Consider the following 23615-nt stretch of genomic DNA (forward strand, 5'->3'; position numbering starts at 1 on the left):
GAACAGTATAAAACAATTTATAGTTGGGGGAAAACTTTTACTTTGGCTGTTGAGGTTTAGAACTAACTGTACTAAAAGTACATATTGTAAGAAAAGCTGATTGACTTATCTAATTTCTAAGTGAATAAAATATGAGGTATCATTGCACTCTTTGTGTTTATAGTTTTATTAGTAATTTGTTAAAATTTTTTGGATTGAAATTTTTTGAAATATTTTTCCCTGCGTATGTGATGTTTTGCTTTTTGTTGAGATGTTTGAATGTGTTTAGTTGATTTAAACATTAGCTTAAAAAAGTTCAATTTTTTTTTAGATAATATAGTGATCATCTGATGAATTCATTTTAAAATGGAACCAAACCCAATAAAACCAGATTCTCCAATGGAAAATGATAATGTAAGTAATAAATATTGCCTGAATTCATTTCATGTGTGCTAATATATGTTTTGTTCTTAATTGAAAGTTTTATCAAGCAATCGACTATATTTATGTGCACAAGGCCAAAACGTCATAATGCCAAGGATGAAAATTGTCTCATCCCCTTTCCTGTGAGATTTAATGTTGGTTTTTATCAGTGTTTCCTGAAAAAAACTAAGCTTTTAGGCAAAACAGCGCTGGCAATTAAAAATGCAATCGAAATGCATGTAGGACAATGAAAAATAGAGCCATAAGAGTAGATCTTCTAACTCGCCAAGTGGTAATCAAAGGAAATAATGGCAGACCTGCCAACTCTCCTGTTTTTTGAGTATTTTCTGGATTATACAGGGTTTTAATACCAATTTCTCCCAATTTTTGTTAGATTTTTATTTTTTGCATTTGTTTCATATTTTATTGAGATTTTTGTTTGTAAAAAGGAAATGGCTATTCTGAGCCTCAATAGATGGCGCTTCTATAGTGTGTCGCCTTTTCCAAGACCCAATGGTGCCACTGATCTATCGTATACACATGGGAAAATAGGCTTATGCAATTTTTTAACACTTATTATGTAATTGAGCAGCAATCGGTTAGCATCTACTTCCAATTAGACCTTTTTCTGATAACTTCCTGAACTTATTCTGAAAAGGCTACACAGCTAAAATACAGCAATATTTTTCACATCCCTTGCTTCCACCCCCCCCCTAAAAAAACATGCATGTGAAATATAAGCTTATTGTTTTACTTGAAATTTTCTGCTGCAATTGACCCTTATTTTTAAAATTGAAATTACTAAGTTTTCAACCTATTTAACTAATTAAAACTATAGTTAGTTGACAATTAACATCCTATCTTAGTGCAAATGATGCTTACTAAAAGTGTATTGGTGTTTTTCTTTAGTAAATATATGTTAATACATATTATATAATGTCACTTGCATGTTGTTTTGAAATTTTTTTTAGAATTTTAAGATGATATTAAATTTACGCCTGAAATAAATTTTAAGCTTGAAGTACTTAATGAAAACTTTTTTCCACAATCATTTAAAATCTCCATTTTTTTTCTCCTTTGAAAATTTGACTCAATCTCCAATTTTTTCTTTTGTTAAGGTTGACAGATCTTATATGGGATGCCACAACATTCTATAACTTATCAATCTCTCACCAAATAGCAAGTGATTAAAGACTTTCTGCCAAATCGAAAATGATAGAAAGATGTTCTTTGTCTGTTCTGATAGGTAGACAAAAACAATTCCCATGAAAAATTTGGAACTTTGTTGTAAATTTTTGCTAACGTTTGAATCGAATTTCTTAATTTTCTCTTTTAATGCAAGTATCTTTAAGTATGCTAAAAAAAAGTGATAATTGCCATCAACCTATGATTGCAGGACGTTGAATTTTGTTACTAGGCATTATATGATATGTTGATTAGTACAATCAAAATTATACTAATAAAAAATAGTCTTTTATTTTGCTTAACAGGTTTTGTGTTATATAGCAATAAGAAAATGAAGAAAAGTATCATGTTAACTGAAAGTAGATGCTAAAAGATTGCTGTACCAGGGACCGCGCTAAGCATTCGCCAATGTGCCAAATGCAATAAAATTGTAAATTCGGCGAAAAAAATTCGAATTTGGCGAATTTATTGGCGAACAGAAAATTCTCAAAAATATACACTGAAGAAAAAAAAGTCTCCCTTCAGATTTCAATCCAGATAAAAAATAGGTCCGTTCACAAAATTTGGACCCTTAAAAACGGACCCTTCGCAAAATTTCGACCCCTAAAGACGAACCTTTCATCACAAAACTCCCAGATTAGCAATCACTGAAAGTTGTTTTTGATAACTTACGATGTTTAAACGAAAAGCCGAAACACTAAATTCCGTAAGTCAGTAAACAATGTTATATGCTTATACAAGCAGAGATAATACCACACAGTGGAAGATGCAGAATCAAATGTTGATGTGAAGAAATGAACACTGGAAACTTGTTTAAAATCTTACCAAAAATTTATTGGTCCATAGAAACTAAAATAAATAAACTAACAAAATAAGTTTATAAGAATAAACCCTGGCTATAAGCGGAGGTGGAGTTCACAACTCCTCAACACCTACCAGACCCAACACACAAGAGGCTGACAAACTCGAAAGAAAAGAGAGAGAACGATTGGAATCGTTCACTATTTATACTTGCCTCATTTGCAAATGATTGGGCATCAAAGGATGTCAACCTAAAACTGAAACTTTACACGTGCCGAAAGAGTTGAGAAGTTAATCTAATTTGAATAAAGTAAATTTTATATTACATTACATTAGGAATGAGAACGCGGTCAAATATCGTTTACCGATGTCTATCATATCCCCCCTTCTCATTCAGTAATGTTATTAAATTTTAAATTTTATACAATTTTAGCAGATTCAAAAATACCCCCCCCCCCAAAAAAAAAAAAAATCCACAAAGGCCCAGGTTTAATCTTTTACAAAAAATTTAACAATTCAACAATAAACAAATATAGATCTACATCCAACAAAAATGCTTCATCCATCAGCAGCTACAGCTCAAAGCATCATCGCTCAAATCACTCGAAGTCCTTTCTCAAAAAAGTCCTTCTTGCCTATAGATGAATCCAAAGTCCCAGGAACAAGTAATAAGTCCAAGACGAACATTTCCACATCACAAATCATCTTGTCAAACTGTAATTCACAAAAATACTCGAAACAGCATATTTGAAAAAAATGAGCACAATAATTTGACATGATTTTTTTTTTTTTCACAATGACAAAATCATTTAAAATGCTGAGTTTCCAAAAATAAACTCTTGTCATTGAATCAAATTCCTCCATCTCAAAGATTAAACCAATGAGAAATTTGAAAAAGAATTTCAGTTGTTTTCAGTACAAAAATATTTATACTTGTACAAAATATTTATAATTGTCAGCACATGCATTTTTTTCTTAATCGAGCAGTTAAAAAACAAAATCAAAATTTGTTGAACTGAGTCCGTTTTTTAAGCAATTTTTCAAACGTAGACAAAATGCAATTGTTTGTTAAATTTTCGCCAAAAGCTAAGGGGAAGAAAATGACATCTTACTTATGAGGTTGTTTATAATTTCAATTAAGTTAATTATTCTAGTAATTAATTCGTATACTCAGACCCCGAAGAGTTCCTATTTTTCCTAGTTTTTGCTACTTTTTAGAGTGCTCTCCTTATTTTCCTACTTTTGTATAATCTTTCTTACTTTAGTATAGCTTTTTCTTTCTTTAGTATAGCACTTCTAATTGTGCATTGATTTTTATTTTTACAATGCCGCACCAATAATTTTCTGCATGTTTTGATTTTGAAAAGTAAAAGAAACAAACGGATTCTGAACTTTTCATTGAAATGAATACAGTAATTTCTGGAAAGAACGCCGCAGAGTTTGCTTCTTTAAAAGTAAAATTTTCGTAAGTGACTTTTTTGCCATAGCAGCGTTTATGATTGACTTTTCTTTTTATCGCCCCGACATCAGTCCTACTGTTTTAACGAAAAAATAAAGACATAGATACTGGCACATTCTGATGCTATTATATATTATTTACCCATCAATTAGAAGCTTTAACTAAAGTAAGCGGCCAACTGTTTAAAACGTGTGGGAGAAGCCGAATACCCTATTCACCAATGGAGCTCTATTTAAACAGAAAGGCTATGTAAAACCTTTTAAGGAACGTCAGAAGCAAAAAATGAAAAACCTGTAAACTGTGCATAGTTTATTGATGTTAGTACAAAATAAAAGCGACAGATAACAGAAATTTGCAAAAACGAACCACTTCAAAAATAATCGAGGAAACTAACTTTTTTCATACATAAATATGATTATTGTTCATTCTAAATCATAAACATGATTATAAAATATCATTTTCTTTACTTGCAAAGAGTATTTGTAAAAAAAAAAAGGCAAAACCTAGATGGGCAAAACGTTCCCGATTTTTTTATTTTTGGAGAAAAATTGAAATTCAATTTAAATGCGAGATACCATTTTTATTTCTTCACATTTTTAAAAGTTGGGGGATAAAGCCACAAGCAAATATGTACTGTATTTTTTTTTTACATTTTTAATGGGTATTTTCTACTCTGGTATAACATCAATATCAAGGAGTTGCTCATCATTTTTAAGTGCTGCGTTTTTGGCAATGCGGCATTTCTGAACATTTAAAATTTTTTTGACAGACTCCTATCCTTTTCGGGGTGCGGCAATTATACCAATGCAGCGTATCTACTGCGAGTTATTGTGTTCAAAGCGCCTGATCAAAGGGGGGGGGGGGGAGAAAGAGATATATGCAGACATTTGATGCAGGCCCGCGCCAAGCCTGATTGGCGCCAAATGTCTTTTGAACGCCTTTATGCAGTCGCGTTCGGGGAGAAAATATAGTTAACGCATTTAGTGAGGTTTCGTAGACATGTAAAATGGGAAAAATACATTCGGCATTTTATTTATTAAAAAGCAATGCGAAAATATTTTAATTTGGAATATAGTGTACGTTTTTAATTCATGTCTCAGAGTTATTTCAAGTTCCATTGCTCCTTTGGTTTGCTAATGCATTTTGGAAAAAGGAAATATTTTAAGTATCAAAGTTAAACGTCTCACAAAAATATCTCTCTAATCGGCAATTAATGGATAGTTCATCAAACTTTTATGCCTATCAAATTATGACAACAGAGTTCTGATTTTATTTTTAAACTAGTATAATAATAATAATAAATTAGAGGATATTTCACCATAAAATTTGAAACTAAGCATTCTAAAACACAGAATTGTTAAAAGGAGGATTTTTTTTATAAAAAATTAATACATAGATAAAGAAAAAGGGGGGGGGGTTTAATCGTGTAATTATGGTCATGTCCAGTGCCGGATGAACGTCGATTTGCGCCCTAGACCAAGTTTTGAGATTACTACCAACTTCACATTTCTGAAATCAATCGAAATCGTATTTTTCTCTCCCCCCCCCCCTGTTGGACAAGATGAGGCAAGGGATACTTTTTTTTTATCTTCTCCGATGATGTTCCCCAAAAGAGTTCGGAGATGCTCGCCCGAAATTTTTTTCAAAATTTAAGCTTTAGAAATGCAATTTTAGACCACCTAATGCGATTTTACGGGAAGTAATGGGAATTGGAACTCGACCGGAAAGTTTTCGAAACTGAAGTCCTACAAACGTATTTGTCGGTCATCTTTGATGATGTTAAAGGAAAGGTTCAGAGATTCTCGCTTCCCCCCCTCCCTGCGAAATTAAAGTCATAAAAACGAAAATTTTGACGATCTTTAAAGATTTAGGAAGAAGGCGTAAGTCTGGAGCTCTCCACTGCAAATTTTTCGAAATTGGAAGTCCTAAAGCGCAACTTCAGAGTATGATTTTTAGTTGGGAAGGGGAGGAATTAGTGACTCATGCGCGGAAATTTTTCCGGAAACAAAGACTAAAAATTTACATGATACTTTTTTATCACGTTATAAAAAAGGAGGGCCTTAATCATTCCTCCACTGAAAATTTTCCGAATTGAATTCCTAAATGTGCAATTGATAACCATTTTTGATGACATTAGGAGAAAGGATGGGATTAGGTAACTCTCTCCCGTAAATGTTTCCGAGTTGAAGTCCTAAAAACAAAATTTTAGATGATTTTAATAAAGTTGGAGGAGGGCTGAATGACGCTCTCCAGGAAAATGTTCAAAATTGAGTCCCTAAAAACGATTTTTAATGGGATGGGGGCAGGGCTGAAGTCAGGGTCACTCCGTGAAGCTTTTGAACTCACAAGTAAATAACTTACAAATGTTCTTCCCGTAATTTTTTTTTGTGATGAATGCATAAAGCAGTCGAATTACCACGAAAAGTTGGTTAAAATCACAAAAAGACATAAAGAAATTCGCCTCGTGTGCTTGCTCAACCTCATTGTACAATCGAAATAGCATTCACGGATCCACATTAGGTAGAAAAATGCTATTGCATTCATTAAGTAGCATCACATGCTCTCAGTGTAATATTTTTTCCTCTTTTGAATAGTATGTTCAGACACAACAAGGCAATAATTTTAGTTTTTAGATAGACAAAGAGAGCATTGCTTGTTTCAATGACCAGTATAACTTCATCACTTTCATTAAATATAAAGAAAGTTCAATTTTACTTTCTTGTTTGGAAAATTTTCTCCCATTTGGAGAATTTTTGATTGGTAGAGCTCAGCGCCTTTTTGACTCTGCCGCCGTCATGCGCCGCACAACCTTGCACATAGGGTCGGCGCGGCCCTGATTTGATGCCAGGTGCTCTCCGCTCACTCTCAATTTCGTGAACAATTTCCAAAAGAATATTTTTGTTGTATGGTGAGGATTAAGAGAAACTACATGCCTTCTCTTTAATGCATAAAGAAACATTAGAAACTGATCTTTGTCTTCGATAAAAATGTTATGTTTACCATGTGCATGGATTTTTCCTTTTTTTTCTGTGACAAATATTTTGGAACAAGAAGGAAATAAAAAATCAGCAAACCAATAAAACAATATTCGTCTTTATTGCTTGATTAAAATTAAAACTGGCCGTCATTTTGATTTTTTCCCCAGGAGGTGGCTAGCAAAGGATGTATACTGAATGCAAATTTAACAAAAATTTATTTTGAATGCTAAAAATACATAACATAATACAAACCCTTTACTTTTCTTATTTCGTCATTTATTTAGTTTGATTATTTTATTATAAATTTTATGTCCTATATTTAAGAACAAATTTATTTTAGATCTGCATTTTCAGTCTTTTTCTTTTTTTTTTTTCAAATTCAAACATCTACCCATGTTTATGCAAGAATGCATTTCAGCTGCTGATGATTTTGAACTAAAACTAATTTAGTACTTGCTGCCCTTTTTGTATCATAGATTATGACGACAGGAGCTGAAAGTGCTAGTAATTTTCAAACGATAAATGCTCTTGAGGAAATGTTTACATTTTTGACAAAACAAATCTATAACAAAAATGGTTTTATTGCACCAAAATATAAGTTTTATTATTACTATTATTATTGTTTTTTTTTTGTGATTGCTATATTTCATTTTATTCTATCACACTTAAAAATTTTATTACTGTATTGTTAAAAGTTACATTTCTTTGTTTGGATTTTTTCATATTTTTGTAATTAATATTTTTGTTTCCACCAGTTTATTTTTCATACTGATGGTTGTCAGCTTGTCTCTTTCGTTTTGTTTTTGCGACTGGGTCTTTCATTAAATCCCTTCAATAATTCAAAAGTACTGTTAGTTTATTTGTAGAACAGTTTTAAATCAAAAATACTGTTAGTTCATTTTACATTAGAAATAAAATTAACGCTAAACTTGTTTCCTCTTGACGTGTGTGTAGTCCTATCTCTTCCTATTTTTTCCTACTTTTTTTAAGTGATTTTATTCCTACTTTTCCTACTTTTTTAAGTTTTAATTCCTTATTTCCTACTTTTCCCCCTCAAAAAACCACTTCGGGGTCTTTATTCTAATAAATAATTCAAGGTTTACTGGATGAAACACATTGTTTCAATTTTTGGTATAAAGTTCTTATTTATACATAAGGTCAAACACTGCTAGAAGAAAAAATTTACGTTTCAGCGTACAAAGAAAAGGTTTTCCTGCACAAAAAGGTTTCCCTTGACTGATGAATTTTTAAATCTAATCTGCTTTTTTTATGCTTACATTAAGCTTAGTTTTCTGAACAGAGTCGAAGCTTTAAAAAAAGAAAAAAAAACCCCTTTGATTAATAGTCAACTTATCTAAATAATAACTATATAGCCTTCATAAAGGAGTCGAACACCAAGGAGCATTACCGTCACATTTATTTTATTGCCTTACGTTTGTTACTTTATTGATGGTTAAGTGTACATGTAATGAGTGATATATTGGCCTGGTTTATTGGTACTGGCGGATTGTCCGAGCTAGGCCTGACGCTGGTAGAGGGTTAGAATCGGAATGGTATACCGATTGAGCTACTCGGATCAGTTAGTCAGAAAGCAACAATTAATTTACCCGATTAAATCAGTCCAGTCCTTTTAACATTCATTTTTAAAAAAACAGGCTGAATGAGAGATTTTTTTTTCTCCGAAAGTAGTTGGAAAAATTGGAAAATTAAATTCGAGTACTGCTAATGAAAAAAAAATGAATTGAAAATTTCCGTCCCAGATACAATTCTCCCATCTTGTCTTTTATAAGGAACGCTAAGTCCTACCGAGGTAATTCTTTTGAAAGCTATTTATTGAACTAATATGTAATCAGGGGTCTGTCCAGGGTTTTTCACATCGTCCGTTTTTTTGTGGAAAATGAAATAATTTTTTGAAAAATCAATTAATTTTATGAAAATCAAATAATTCTGAAAAAAAAATTGTAAGAGTAAAATTTTAGAATTTCGATGGCGCAAGAACTGCATCATTGGAACTTAAAGTTGAGTATTTCCTATTTTCCTTTGAGAATATCATTGTTGAGTATTTTTCTAGTATTTGTGGGGGGGGGGGGGGATGCGGCATCGCTCTCTAGAAGATGGACAACCCTCAAGTATCAATGTTTATTTACCACTCTACATTGTGTTAAATTGTACTAGAAGTGTTTTTTGTATAGTACTTAAAACAATTGTAACAAAAACATAAATAAATTCAGGCAGTGGTTCAGCATTTAACTTTTTGGCCCAAGACACTCCTAAAAAGAGCACAGAATTTCGTTTAAAAGTTATAAGTTCCGTGATTTTAGAAAAAATAAAAAGTGATTTCATTTATTTACCTCTTAACAGAGCGTACTAAGTATCAAAAATTCGAAAAATCTGATTTTCATAGCGGATGCAGAGAGATTGCAATCCTGAAAGTGAAGGCATCAAAAGTATAAAAACGGCTTGTAAAAAAACTATTTTTGATAAAAATTATTTCAGAATTGCATTTTGGGGGCCTATGATAAGCATATCATTAATACTTATCGACACAGTTGAACAAAAATAAAATTAAACCATGCTTCAGCATTTTAATTTTTGACTCATACTAGAGAATGTAATTTCGCTTTAAAAACTTGAAATAAGCATTGTAACAAAAATAAAGAGACTTTTTATTTATTTGTATCCTAATAAAGCAAAGTTAGCTTGAAAAAAGAATAAAATATGATTCTCGTATCGAATGTAAATAGATTACACTTTTCAAAATGTAGGCACCTAAGGGAAAAACGGTAAATAAAAGAGTTAATTTAAATTTAATCATCCTTGTTACCATCGAAAAATCAAACCCATATAATTGTCTCCCAAAATAACAGTTACACATTGCACCGTAGAAACGCAAATATTGTCAAGCTGGTAAAACGCTAAGTTGCGATAATTTTGAAGTTGGCATAATTAGAAGTTAAGTTCAAATATCCAGTATTCTGTTTAGGAACATTAAACCAAACCAACATTAAATGGCCGTGAAATGTCCGGTTGGAGCGGAGAAAAAAAACCCCACACGTGAGCCGAGCTAGGCCTCACGACACAACCAAAACAACCGGGGATCGAAGAGAAGAGAGGAAAGTATTGCCACTCACTTCCATATATATACATATATACATATATATATATATATATATATATATATATATATATATATATATATATACCATCAGCCAATGAGATTGCGTGCTTCAATGACATGAAGATATAAACTTCAACTACAACTCATTTGTTTATTCCACGGCCGCAAATTCTAGTATTTCCTCCATGGCACATGTGGTCTTGAACAAGTGGAATTAAATTAAAATCATCATGTGAACACTCAACTTTTTCATATTGATACCAGGGCTGCAGAGTCGGAAGGAAAATGGCTGACTCCGACTCCTGGATTTTTGAAACGCCCGACTCCGACTAAAGTTTTTTATTTATTTTATTGTATATTTGTTAAAAACTACAAACAGCGGTTGAAATATTAATTCCTTTTCATGAAAATTTTGCATTTTGTATTTTATTGTAAACCCAAGATGCATACAACGTTAAAAATTCAATCTAAAAATCAAATTTTCCAATAGTTACGAGTTTAAAAGTGAGATAACTTAAAAGTACCTTTTTTTTCAACAATTTAAAAGGATTACTTGTAATTTGCCCCCTTTTAATGTTTAACATATTGATAACATATTTTTTAATATATTGATTGTGCTTTCAATTTTTGAAGTTGCAACTTGAAGAAAAAATTTTTTTTTCTAAGTCTAAGTTCTTGAGAGGGGGTGGTTTACCCTGAGTGACACCCATCTGGTAGGTGACACCCAAAAATAATTTCAGAGTTTGTAAAAAATGTAAACATTTTAATTCTGAAAATTTTCCCGAGCACATTTTAAATTATATTTCACTAATAAAATTTCAACGAAAGTAAGGCACATATACGTCAGGAGCAAATTTCACAAAAAATGCGGCGGTATACAAATTTGTACGAATAGCTTTTACTATACACATATTTCTTCTTTGCTAAATTTTTAATTTAAATTTTATAGTCTGCTTTAGAATTAACCTTAATATGAAGATTTTTAGATTAACTGCAATTATTGAGTGTTGTAACCAAGTAATCACTTACACTTATTTTGTTCCATACCTTTTAGGGAGAATTAAGCATATAGAAATGATCTTAATAAATTAAAAAAAACACTAGATTATTTCATCGGATCTTTTAGATTCGTGCTTTCACGACAGGAATTGAATTTGCCGAACACTCTCAAAAGTTTCCACCCAAGCTACGGGCCTCGACTTACTAAATTGCTACTTTCCTTGAACTATTTTATAACTGAGATTGAACAAAACACCATATTTCTACTTTTATTTGAAAGTGGTTACTTGAAAATGTTAGGCAACAAAACCGTTTGCTCACATTTGCTATTTGTTAAGTTAAAAAGCAAGCAAACTAGGGGACGGCTACAGAAGTTCGGTAAGCACTCAAGCTAGATGATTGCCACAATTGCAGTTATTTTCTCATTAGTAGCTTTTTATACATGTAATCAAACCAAACAGTCAGTTTTAAAAAATACAAGGAGAGTCAGTGAAAATGAAAGTAAAAAAGAAGCCCGGAGTCATAGTCGGCATGTTTTCTAACGACCCCGACTCCTTTACCTCAAAATCAGTCCGACTCCGACTCTTCGACTCCGACTCCACAGCCCTGATTGATACATCTAAACACGCAATCTGCAATGGATTAAGAAAACAGTCTCCATTAATTATGGCGTGGGGAAAACATCGGTTGAAGTGTTTACACGGACTAGTTGAATTACCCTTTTACCAGGGTGGGCCAAAAGTAGGTAACAATATTCAACCTTAAAATATTTTCTTTAAATTATGGGCTGTGGGCCGAGAATAAATAAAATAATATTTTATGCCAACAGTAACCTTATCTGAAGCAATCAAATTTTTTCTCAACCCCTGTTATCTGTTTGCAATTCTAAGTTCATTTATTGTTTATTAATTAATGGGAGCAGGGAGAAAAGTGCTTACCAAGCCTTTTCACAGAAGTTTGCAACAACACTGCTGCTAAATAGCTATGATAAAACAAACAAACAAAATTATTCAAAACCAAACTGACTTTTAGCTGTTAATTTCTTTGAAAGAAACAAACAAGCGTTATATTTATTTTGTAGTAGTAGTAGTTATTTTATCGCTTGCAGGAGCATCACAAGAGTGCTGATTTCTTTCTTTCTTTCTTTCTTTTTTTTTTTTTTGCAAAATTAGCTGATTTTGTATAAGCTCATCCCTCAAATTTAACTTTAAAAAAGTTCCAAAAATTATTAGTTTTATACACAGAAAATATGCAAACGAGAATTAAGCAAATATACATTATTTTTATTTAAGATTTGCTGTTTCAATAAACAATTTGAAAGTTCCATTCTTGGTTATCAGAATTTTGTGAAGGGTCTGTTTTGGTTGATGGGCATTTTGTGAAAGGACCGTTTTGGTTGATAGGTTTTTTGTGAAAAGTCCATTAACGCACCCAAATTTCCTCTGGCCAGACCCCTGGTAATACAAAAAGAAAAAAAAAAGGTTTTTTGACCGGAAAATTGCTTTTTAGACCATTTTAAGTAAAGTTCTCGCGCACCGACAGAAGAAGTCTACAAAAATAATATATAAGATAGGATATTGAAAAGAAAAAATTTTATTTTTTGAAATTTATACAATTTGACATAGCAGAATGCTTGAGCGGTTATAGTTTAGATGGCAGCACATATTCATCATTTAACTGAACGGTCAAAATACAAAAGATTTTGAAAACTGAAATTGGTTTGAAATTTTTTTAACACTTTTTTAAATGATAGATTGTAGTGGTAAAATTTCTCAAAATATCTGGAAATGTCAGGAGTTGCTCAAGTGCAACTGTAGATTTGTTACTTTTAGCCTTCCTTGAAGTTTTGTTGGTTATATGATATACTTTAATTATTAAATTTCTTACCCTTATTTAACCTTAGCACTCATATTTCTACATCGTTCTTATTTTTCTGCAAATTTAATTCAATTTAATACAGGCATGAAAGTTTTCCACGTTTTATCGGAATTCCGCTTTTTCGAAAGCTATCCGCGCTGTTTCCGAGATCGATACAAATCCCCCGAGAACTCGTGAGTGAAAATAGGGGGGGGGGGGTTCTGTGACGTAAGACGATCTCTAACTTCCGTGTATCGCGGATGCCACCGCGGTAAATCTCCTAGCGATAACAGCAGCTCACGTACAGAGCAAAGGCGGGGTTACTTTCGTGCGGTCCAATGAAGATCTTGTCCCGTCGCGCATTTTCAAAAGGGGAAGAAGGCTTGCGTTCGTTTATAGACCGGTGGCTACCGATGGTTGAATAACATTGCTGTATTGCTCTAGCATGCACTGACGTCATTAGCTGTCATGTGATCAACCGGCCGGCAAAGTCTCGAAGGCGATAGCAGTCTAGCAAAAGCGTCCATTCAAATAAATAACTGTAACTTGCACTTTCAGTGCTATGTTGTGATTGCTTAGCACTAGAAAGACGGCGTTTTGCGTATACCTAGAAAGACGAGCAGCGGTCACTTTGACCGCCATACTTAAAATAATAGAAATTTCCTCTTTTCGGGATTTTCAGCCATAGAAAAGATTTGTTTCATATTATCAAAGTTTAATTTAACAATTTAATCCTAATATAGTCTGCAAATGAGTCTCAGATAGCTTTTTTTTATTTTACGTTCGATCAAGTGCAATACACATGCTTTACACATTTGGCATTGAGAAAGAGGAAATTTGTACAAAAAAGAGGACATTTTCTTAGCATGTAATAAGTAACAAGTACTATAATCAACCATGCATGTGTTTGATTTAAAAAATATCTTAATATCGCAAGATACCGTACATTACTATCTTTTACAGTATTTCGAAATACTTATGTTATCACGTCACCTGTATATTAGTCATTAACAGTTTTTTGTTTGGAAGTTAGAACAAATGCTCGTAGTTTTAGTTCCGCATAACTTAATTTCACACTATTTTAATCTTTTTCCTGAGGTACTTACTTATTTATATGCAGCAAAATTGATCAGTGGGGATGAAGTGGAGGAAATTGAAGAAATAGGAGTTCTGTTTTTGAAATTTTCTCCTTTTTTCGGCGTCGGACCCTTTTCACTCTTTCTTTCACTACTTTTAAAATTTTGAGCATCAGTTTTTATTAGCGAGGTTTCTTCTCATTCTAACTCAGAAGAACAATCCTTTTCTGCAAATCTAGGCTCCGAAAAATATTCGCAATAATCTCATGAAAGCAAACTATTCTCATCGCTAGAAATATATTTCTCTTCAGATAAGTCAGACTGTTCATTCAAACCATAATCTGTTTTAGATATAAATCTGCAACAGTTTCAGGAGTTAATGTTCTTATAAGTTTTGCTTGTCAACGGTTCATCTCGACATCATGAAGATAATTATGTGACTGAGAACTTCATTATCACCGAAGAAAATAAACGTCAATGCTTCAAGCAAAGCACATATTTTGGTGCACAAAACAATTCCAGCAAACATTTTTGTAATTTACCTGTTTGTATTTACTTCTTTTTAGACCCAAAGTAATTTCACGTGTCCAGTCACATGCTTTTCAAATTTACCTCTCCCAAATTTGCCCCCTGTGCAGATAGCAGAAAACTGAAACCATGCAACCCAGCAGGTGTTTTGCATTTTCCTAACAGTTCAAAGAATTAAACCTGACCAACAGGTACTTCTCGAGCTCAAAAGAACATTACGCACCCTGACAACTAACAATAGTCCATAGTACACACAACTGATAAGCGAAAAAAGAAGAAAACGGATGCATAAAGAAAGGTTCACTTAGCGGTCAAAATGACCGTAGTCAGTCTTTCTAGGTATAAACATTTATAGCGACTATAATAATAATCCTAAAAGGAAAAAAATTACTGTTGTAAAATCTTAATAAATAGTTAGGAAAAGTCAATGAAGGAAAAAGAGTTTGAAAATTAAACGCAGCAAATTTTCTTGGTTGGAAAATAAATTAAAAATAAAAGTAAAAGATGAAGAATGTGAAGTTACTCTGAAGGATTGCATACAAAAGATCGATGTTAGCGGCAAAGCGAAATGCGAACTGTGCAGATAACAATAAATTGTCTCTAATTTTATGAATTTTCACAAGTATCATTTGTCCCTAATTTTATGAATTTTCACAAGTATCATTTATCTCTTCCATCATTATTTATTGGTTGGTTTTCATATTCAAGAATTTTTGTCTTCATTAAGTGTTTTTATTCTAAAGATTTTCTTTCTACAACATAAGGGAAAAATTCATATGGAAACTTAGTGTGTTTTATGACTATAATACATTCAAGATGTTTAGCAAATTTTTCTTTACATAAATTATGAAATAATCATTAATCAATGGTTCTCAAACCCAAAGACTTTGTTCTAATTGAGGAATATTTCTGGAAAAAAAAGTAAGTTTTTTTTTGTCTTATTGGATTTATTTTTACACAAGTAATTTTGTAAATGCATTTATTGATGTCTGTATGCTCATTTTTTATAGTATGTGCTTTCGGTGTGATATTTTTAGTGTTCGCAAAAAGTTCAGCTTTTTTGGTCAGCTGGCACTTTCATGCCTGATTTAAGTAAACTTTGATTTGAAAGAAAGTTGTTCCAGTAGAATATTTACTGGTGCCCATTTCCGTAAGTTGACTATTTATTATACTGAATGCCCTTGGAGTGGGAAAATTTTTTCTTATTTCCAACCCAAATGCTTTTGATTGCCATTGATTACTTTCAATTTTTTTAAATTTCAAGTCAAAAATGGCGTACTTTTCTTTAAATCTTTTTTAACTTCTACTTGTGCAGTCTGTAAAAATAAATAAAAAATAAAATTAGCTGAACTTCAAGCTTCAACATGCCACTTTCAGACAGTCACTAGAGGACTGATACAACTGTTGCACCAAGAAAAATACTGTCTTTTACGCCCTTGGTTAACTGCATTAGCAGGACATCCAAATTTGTTCTTCTGTTTGCAGTAGAGTGCTTATGTGAGTTTTGTATGTATTCTGTTTTTCATAATATTATATGCTCAGGGCTGTGTTTGGCATATCAGGCAGCATTTATCTAGCTTACTATCCACTATGTGCTTAGAAGCAAATTTTGTCGGACCAACTATGTGGGCATTGTGGCAAATGCCCAGCGCGACTGTCAATCGTCGTCTTTTTTCTTATGGAAAATTTTATGGTATTAATTTTTGTCAGATGAAAACTGAAGAATTTTTTTTGTTTTCAGTAGAAAATTTTGGAAAAGAAAAAAGCCATTTTTAGACTTTCCATTAATTTTCATTTCAATCTTCCACCCCATAGGTGATCTTTGCCACTTCTTATCCTAATGACCATTGTAGGAAAAGACAAGAGATGGTCCTGGGGCAGAGGATCTCTCTTCCCTTCTCACCACTCACATTACATTGTAGATCTTATAAGCAACTAAGGCACATTTGTTTATTTATCAGCAGGAGTGAAAATTACCCCGCTTTAGCTGATAACAATGTTGTACAATGTACAGTACTTAACTCACATGAAACATCTTGCCATTTTTGTTCCAAAAAAGCTTCAATGCCCTGCCCTGTCAATGTTGGAGGATTTCCAAGAAAGTTTTATTGAACTTATTGCTTAGGGCTCTTCTGCAGTTCTGCAGGTCTTTTAAGGTGGACAAGGTCAAAATGATGGGAGGAAAGTTAGGGAGTGCTGATGGTAAAACTGAGAAGATTGTAATTGAAGCAGTGTTTTGAAATTTCCTGTTTTCCCAGAAAGCAGTGTTTCCTTCCAGCTCTTTGACAAAAATGACAAGGACCATGTGCGTGTACAATCTTGCATAAAAATTTTCCCAAATGTAGTTTTAAGAAGTGTATTGTTAACTGAATGCTACGTTAAAATTTGTTAGCGATCAATTTTTCTTGTTGGTTTCGTAAAATGTTCGGTATACTAACACTTCACAAAAAATTATTTATTTTTGTTTATAGTTATTACACAGTAGGGTGCAGTGGCATACTCTGGTGAATTGACTGAGCTGCAGCCTCTAAAAATAATTTCTGGGTACGCCACTGGAATCTGCAACATGCTATTTATTGAACTTCCTTTTTTAAGCTATTTTTCCTCTCCAATGTTGCGGTATATTGGATTTCTCCAGATTATAAGAACATTCTTTACTCATTTCATAACTCTATGTAAAATGAGGGAGCAAAGTTGCAAAACTGCATCAAATAACGAGTCTTGTGATAAAACTAAATAATAAAACATGCTAACTAGTTTATACTATGAGTTTCTTTAAATTTTACCTTTTAAATGGCCCTGCTAATAGAAAAGAAATTTTAAAAATGTTCCCGAGTTGAGTTCATACTCTGATAACACTAGATGGCTGTACAGTAATAGGAAGAAAGTTCTCGAGCACCGACAGAAAAAGTCTAGAAAAATAATTTATAAGATAAGATATTGAAAATACGAATTTTTATTTTTTGAAATTTATACAATTTGACATAGCAGGCTGCTTGAGCGTTTATAGCTTAGAGGGCAGCACATATTCATCATTTAACCAAATGATTGAAATACAAAAAAAGTTGAACTATGAACATGTTTTAAGCTTATTTTTCCGAATGTAGTCAAAATGTGACTGGCTATTTATCTTACTCATGATGTTGATAGTAGTTTTTATGCTTTCCTTCATTTTCATAAATATTCATAGGTTAACTAAATGAAAAGTAATTTTAGATTATGGTAGTAATTTCCTTTTTTGTACATTTTTTTTTTTTTACAGGAAAGTGTTATTTCTGAAGTAACAGTTTGTGAGAAGGAAGCTAATGTTAAACTCTCAGAAGAAAATTCACATATTGGAGCTAATCAACAACCAGGTGTGGAACAGAAGAAAACTTTTGCTGAAGAAAATGGAGAAAAAGAGATGGATAAAGCACCAGCCCCTGAAGTATGGATGTTCGCTTAGTATTTCTGATACAGTCGAACCTTGATATCTCGAATTTTAAGGGAGCATCAAAAAAATTCGTGTTAACAAAAATTCAAGTTATCAAAAATCCTTGGGTAGCTGGGGGTGGGGGATAAAATGCAAAAGATGCATGGTTCTTTGAAAATAAATGCATATATTATTCACAAAACACTTACTGATACATTGAATCATTTAAAAAAAGAATCGATTCTGGTTTGCTTCAAATTCAAGTCTTTTTCTCGTTCCACTACAATTTCTAAATGAGAAAGCTCTCTGAAAGTCTCTTCTGTCATATGTGGACGGGATTCGATGAATCTTCGTAGCACATCAGTAGCAGATAGATAGGGCTTCTTTGTTTGTAGGTTTTTTTTTGAGGATTGCAGATCTCTTCTTCTTCATCCTCTTCGGAAATTGGATCACCAGCGGTTATTTGAGAAAGAATTTCGTGGTCTTCCTACCGACCACATACTGCAACTTCTTCATCAACGTTTAGGAAGTCTTGGAATTGCACTTTTAAATCCAGACGTTCGGAAAGTCGTCCCCAATCTGTCGTTGACATACTCATTTCAGTTTCATCATTTATGTCGCATACGGGGACATCCTCTTCATTCTTTACGAATCCAGCTTTCTTAAAGCAATTTCTGATGGTTGAGGAAGTTACACTATTCCAAGCTTTGTCAGTCATTTGCATGGCTTCTAATATGGATACTCCAGAAGGCTTGACTCCTTCTTCAATTCCAGTCAAAAGTTTTGTCACAACTTGATGGTGATATTTGATCTTAAAGCTGTGAATGATCCCTTGATCAAGGGGTTGTAATTTCCATATAGTATTCGGGGGAAGAAACTCAACCTTTACGTAATCCAATTTTGGGATTATGTTGTGGGCTTTGCAGTTATAAATGAACAGCACGATTTTACGTTTTTCTCTTTTCATTTTCCTTTCTAATTCTTTTAGCCAATTTTCAAAAATTTTGGAAGTCATCCAAGCTTTACAGTTAGAATCGTAAGAAAAAGCAAAGGATTTCACGCCTGAAAAACACCTTGGTTTAGCTGATTTTCCAATCATTAGAGAAGGTAGTTTTTCAGTCCCATCCATGTTGGCACAAAGCAGCAAAGTCAATCTTTCTTTACTTCTCTTGCCTCCTTTGCAGGCTTCTCCTTTTATAGCCATGGTTTTATCCGGAGTGCATTTAAAAAAAAGTCCGGTTTCGTCAGCATTAAACACATTTTTTTCATCATAATTTTGCAGGATTAAATGTAGTTTTTCTTTAAATTCCACGCAGACTTCCTCATCAGTGCTTGCACTTTCGCTGCATACCTTAAGAAATGTAATGTTATTTCAGTTTTTAAAATTCTCGAACCATCCATTGCTTCCTTTGAAATTTAAATGGCCCAATTCCTTAGCAAATGCTTCGGCTTTCTCTTTTATCAAACTTCCATTCAGAGGGATGTTTTGTGCTCTGCATTGCGTTATCCAAATCATTAGACATTTTTCCATGTCATGAAACTCGCTAACTCGAATTCTCTTTCGTTTCTCAAAGCCGTCCTCATACATTTCCAGAATACCCTCTTTGTTTTACAATATGGTCGATAAGGTACTGCTTGGAATTCCAAACTCTTTTGCGATTTCGTTTTTCTTTTAGGAACCTTTTTCCACTTCTTCAAAAGGTCGTTTCTTCCCCTGAATGGAAAGTGTATTTAATTTTCGTTTGGTTGCCATAGCTAACTATGCGTAAATGGACTGTTTTGAAAGTAATCTGAAATGATTCCTTTCTACCACTGTACGCAATGTGAAGATAGAACAGAATAAGGGTCCAGCAGAACTGTAACAAGAAGCAGCTATCCCCCCCCCTCCCGCCAGCATTTCACAGCTCCTCCCCTGTAGGTGTGTGACTTTGAAAAGTCAGAAGAAGGGGGGAGGGGCAGAAGAGGGTGAAATGACGAAAGGAGAAGAATGTTGAAAATTCGGCACGCCATAGAATAGAATAGAAACAGGTTTGCACACATTTTGGAACAAGAGAAAAGGAAATAGAATCCTAGTGAAATAGCAAAACATTTCGAGTTATGAAGGGCTTAAAACAGGAAATTTCGCCTAAACAAGGTAAATTGACAATATAGGAAGTATGAAGGGAGATAAAAAAAATTCGAGATATCAAAAATTTCGAGTTATCAAAGTTTGAGTTATCGAGGGTTGACTGTATTGTGATACATGTCAAATTTCTATCTTTGCAATAAGCAATAATAAAGTTAGTCAGTTCTAAGATAGTTTTAAATTTAGATTAGAAACCTGTAATTCCTGTTATGGAAAATATCTCCTTTCCATAATAATTCCCCTTTTCCATTTCAACACCTCAATTATTGATAAACAGCATATTTTTACTACAATTCATGTGAAAGCCAGTGTCTCTCCTAAAACATTGAATTCTTTTGTACCAAATTTGGGGTTATAAAGATTTTGAAAACTGAAATTGGTTTGAAATTTTTTTAACACTTTTTTAAATGATAGATTGTAGTGGTAAAATTTCTCAAAATATCAGGAAATGTCAGGAGTTGCTCAAGTGCAACTGTAGATTTGTTACTTTTAGCCTTCCTTGAAGTTTTGTTGGTTATATGATATACTTTAATTATTAAATTTCTTACCCTTATTTAACCTTAGCACTCATATTTCTACATCGTTCTTATTTTTCTGCAAATTTAATTCAATTTAATACAGGCATGAAAGTTTTCCACGTTTTATCGGAATTCCGCTTTTTCGAAAGCTATCCGCGCTGTTTCTGAGATCGATACAAATCCCCCGAGAACTCGTGAGTGAAAATAGGGGGGGGGGGGGGTTCTGTGACGTAAGACGATCTCTAACTTCCGTGTATCGCGGATGCCTACGCGGTAAATCTCCTAGCGATAAGAGCAGCTCACGTACAGAGCAAAGGCGGGGTTACTTTCGTGCGGTCCAATGACGATCTTGTCCCGTCGCGCATTTTCAAAAGGGGAAGAAGGCTTGCGTTCGTTTATAGACCGGTGGCTACCGATGGTTGAATAACATCGCTGTATTTCTCTAGCATGCGCTGACGTCATTAGCTGTCATGTGATCAACCGGCCGGCAAAGTCTCGAAGGCGATAGCAGTCTAGCAAAAGCGTCCATTCAAATAAATAACTGTAACTTGCACTTTCAGTGCGATGTTGTGATTGCTTAGCTTGTGTTAGTGCACATGCACGTGAGAAGGATTAATTATTCGTTTTCGTTCATAAAGTGAAGCTGTAACGAGCAAGTGCCTTTATCCATCATCATGAATATCTCAACAGTTAATGAAGAGCATAAAGCGCGTGAAATAGATGGTGGTGAGAAGAATAAATTTAAATTTTCTTGGTTGGAAAATAAATTAAAAATAAAAGTAAAAGATGAAGAATATGAAGTTACTCTGAAGGACTGCATACAAAAGATCGATGTTAGCGGCAAAGCGAAATGCGAACTGTGCAGATAAGAATAAATTGTCCCTAATTTTATGAATTTTCACAAGTATCATTTATCTCTTCCATCATTATTTATTGGTTGTTTTTCATATTCAAGAATTTTTGTCTTCATCAAGTGTTTTTATTCTAAAGATTTTCTTTCTACAACATAAGGGAAAAATTCATATGGAAACTTAGTGTGTTTTATGACTATAATACATTCAAGATGTTTAGCAAATTTTTCTTTACATAAATTATGAAATAATCATTAATCAATGGTTCTCAAACCCAAAGACTTTGTTCTGATTGAGGAATATTTCTGGAAAAAAAAGTAAGCTTTTTTTTGTCTTATTGGATTTATTTTTACACAAGTAACTTTGTAAATGCATTTATTGATGTCTGTATGCTCATTTTTTATAGTATGTGCTTTCAGTGTGATATTTTTAGTGTTCGCAAAAAGTTCAGCTTTTTTTTGTCAGCTGGCACTTTCATGCCTGATTTAAGTAAACTTTGATTTGGGTGAAAGTTGTTCCAGTAGAATATTTACTGGTGCCCATTTCCGTAAGTTGACTATTTATTATACTGAATGCTCTTGGAGTGGGAAAATTTTTTCTTATTTCCAACCCAAATGCTTTTGATTACCATTGATTACTTTCAATTTTTTTTAATTTCAAGTCAAAAATGGCGTACTTTTCTTTAAATCTTTTTTAACTTCTGCTTGTGCAGTCTGTAAAAATAAATAAAAAACAAAATTAGCTGAACTTCAAGCTTCAACATACCACTTTCAGACAGTCACTAGAGGACTGATGCAACTGTTGCACCAAGAAAAATACTGTCTTTTACGCCCTTGGTTAACTGCATTAGCAGGACATCCAAATTTGTTCTTCTGTTTGCAGTAGAGCGCTTATGTGAGTTTTGTATGTATTCTGTTTCATAATATTATATGCCCAGGGCTGTGTTTGGCATATCAGGCAGCATTTATCTAGCTTACTATCCACTATGTGCTTAGAAGCAAATTGGGTCGGACCAACTATGTGGGCATTGTGGCAAATGCCCAGCGCGACTGTCAATCGTCATCTTTTTTCTTACGGAAAATTTTATAGTATTAATTTTTGTCAGATGAAAACTGAAGAATTTTTTTGTTTTCAATAGAAAATTTTGGAAAAGAAAAAAGCCATTTTTAGACTTTCCATTAATTTTCATTTCAATCTTCCACCCCATAGGTGATTTTTGCCACTTCTTATCCTAATGACCATTGTAGGAAAAGACAAGAGATGGTCCTGGGGCAGAGGATCTCTCTTCCCTTCTCACCACTCACATTACAATGTAGATCTTATAAGCAACTAAGGCACATTTGTTTATTTATCAGCAGGAGTGAAAATTACCCCGCTTTAGCTGATAACAATGTTGTACAATGTACAGTACTTAACTCACATGAAACATCTTGCCATTTTTGTACCAAAAGTGCTTCAATGCCCTGCCCTGTCAATGTTGGAGGATTTCCAAGAAAGTTTTATTGAACTTATTGCTTAGGGCTCTTCTGCAGTTCTGCTGGTCTTTTAAGGTGGACAAGGTCAAAATGATGGGAGGAAAGTTAGGGAGTGCTGATGGTAAAACTGAGAAGATTATAATTGAAGCAGTGTTTTGAAATTTCCAGTTTTCCCAGAAAGCAGTGTTTCCTTCCAGCTCTTTGACAAAAATGACAAGGACCATGTGCGTGTACAATCTTGCATAAAAATTTTCCCAAATGTAGTTTTAAGAAGTGTATTGTTAACTGAATGCTACGTTAAAATTTGTTAGCGATCAATTTTTCTTGTTGGTTTCGTAAAATGATCGGTATACTAACACTTCACAAAAAATTATTTATTTTTGTTTATAGTTATTACACAGTAGGGTGCAGTGGCATACTCTGGTGAATTGACTGAGCTGCAGCCTCTAAAAATAATTTCTGGGTACGCCACTGGAATCTGCAACATGCTATTTATTGAACTTCCTTTTTTAAGCTATTTTTCCTCTCCAATGTTGCGGTATATTGGATTTCTCCAGATTATAAGAACATTCTTTACTCATTTCATAACTCTATGTAAAATGAGGGAGCAAAGTTGCAAAACTGCATCAAATAACGAGTCTTGTGATAAAACTAAATAATAAAACATGCTAACTAGTTTATACTATGAGTTTCTTTAACTTTTTACCTTTTAAATGGCCCTGCTAATAGAAAAGAAATTTTAAAAATGTTCCTGAGTTGAGTTCATACTCTGATAACACTAGATGGCTGTACAGTAATAGGAAGAAAGTTCTCGAGCACCGACAGAAAAAG

At 33.2% G+C, this 23615-nt stretch overlaps 1 protein-coding gene across 2 annotated transcripts in view; it reads left to right on the forward strand.

Annotated features, from left to right (window-relative positions):
• LOC129231527 (glutamic acid-rich protein-like) overlaps positions 1 to 23615 on the forward strand; it is a 276821-nt gene that overhangs the window by 17847 nt on the left and 235359 nt on the right. For both annotated transcript variants that reach the window (XM_054865866.1, XM_054865867.1), the window contains exons 2-3: positions 311 to 393; positions 17666 to 17830. In XM_054865866.1, coding sequence (XP_054721841.1) covers positions 346 to 393; positions 17666 to 17830 — 213 coding nt within the window. In that variant the 5' untranslated portion in view covers positions 311 to 345. The remainder of the gene's footprint in view (positions 1 to 310; positions 394 to 17665; positions 17831 to 23615) is intronic.

Source organism: Uloborus diversus, chromosome 10 (assembly GCF_026930045.1).
Source record: "Uloborus diversus isolate 005 chromosome 10, Udiv.v.3.1, whole genome shotgun sequence".
Lineage (NCBI taxonomy): Eukaryota > Metazoa > Arthropoda > Arachnida > Araneae > Uloboridae > Uloborus > Uloborus diversus.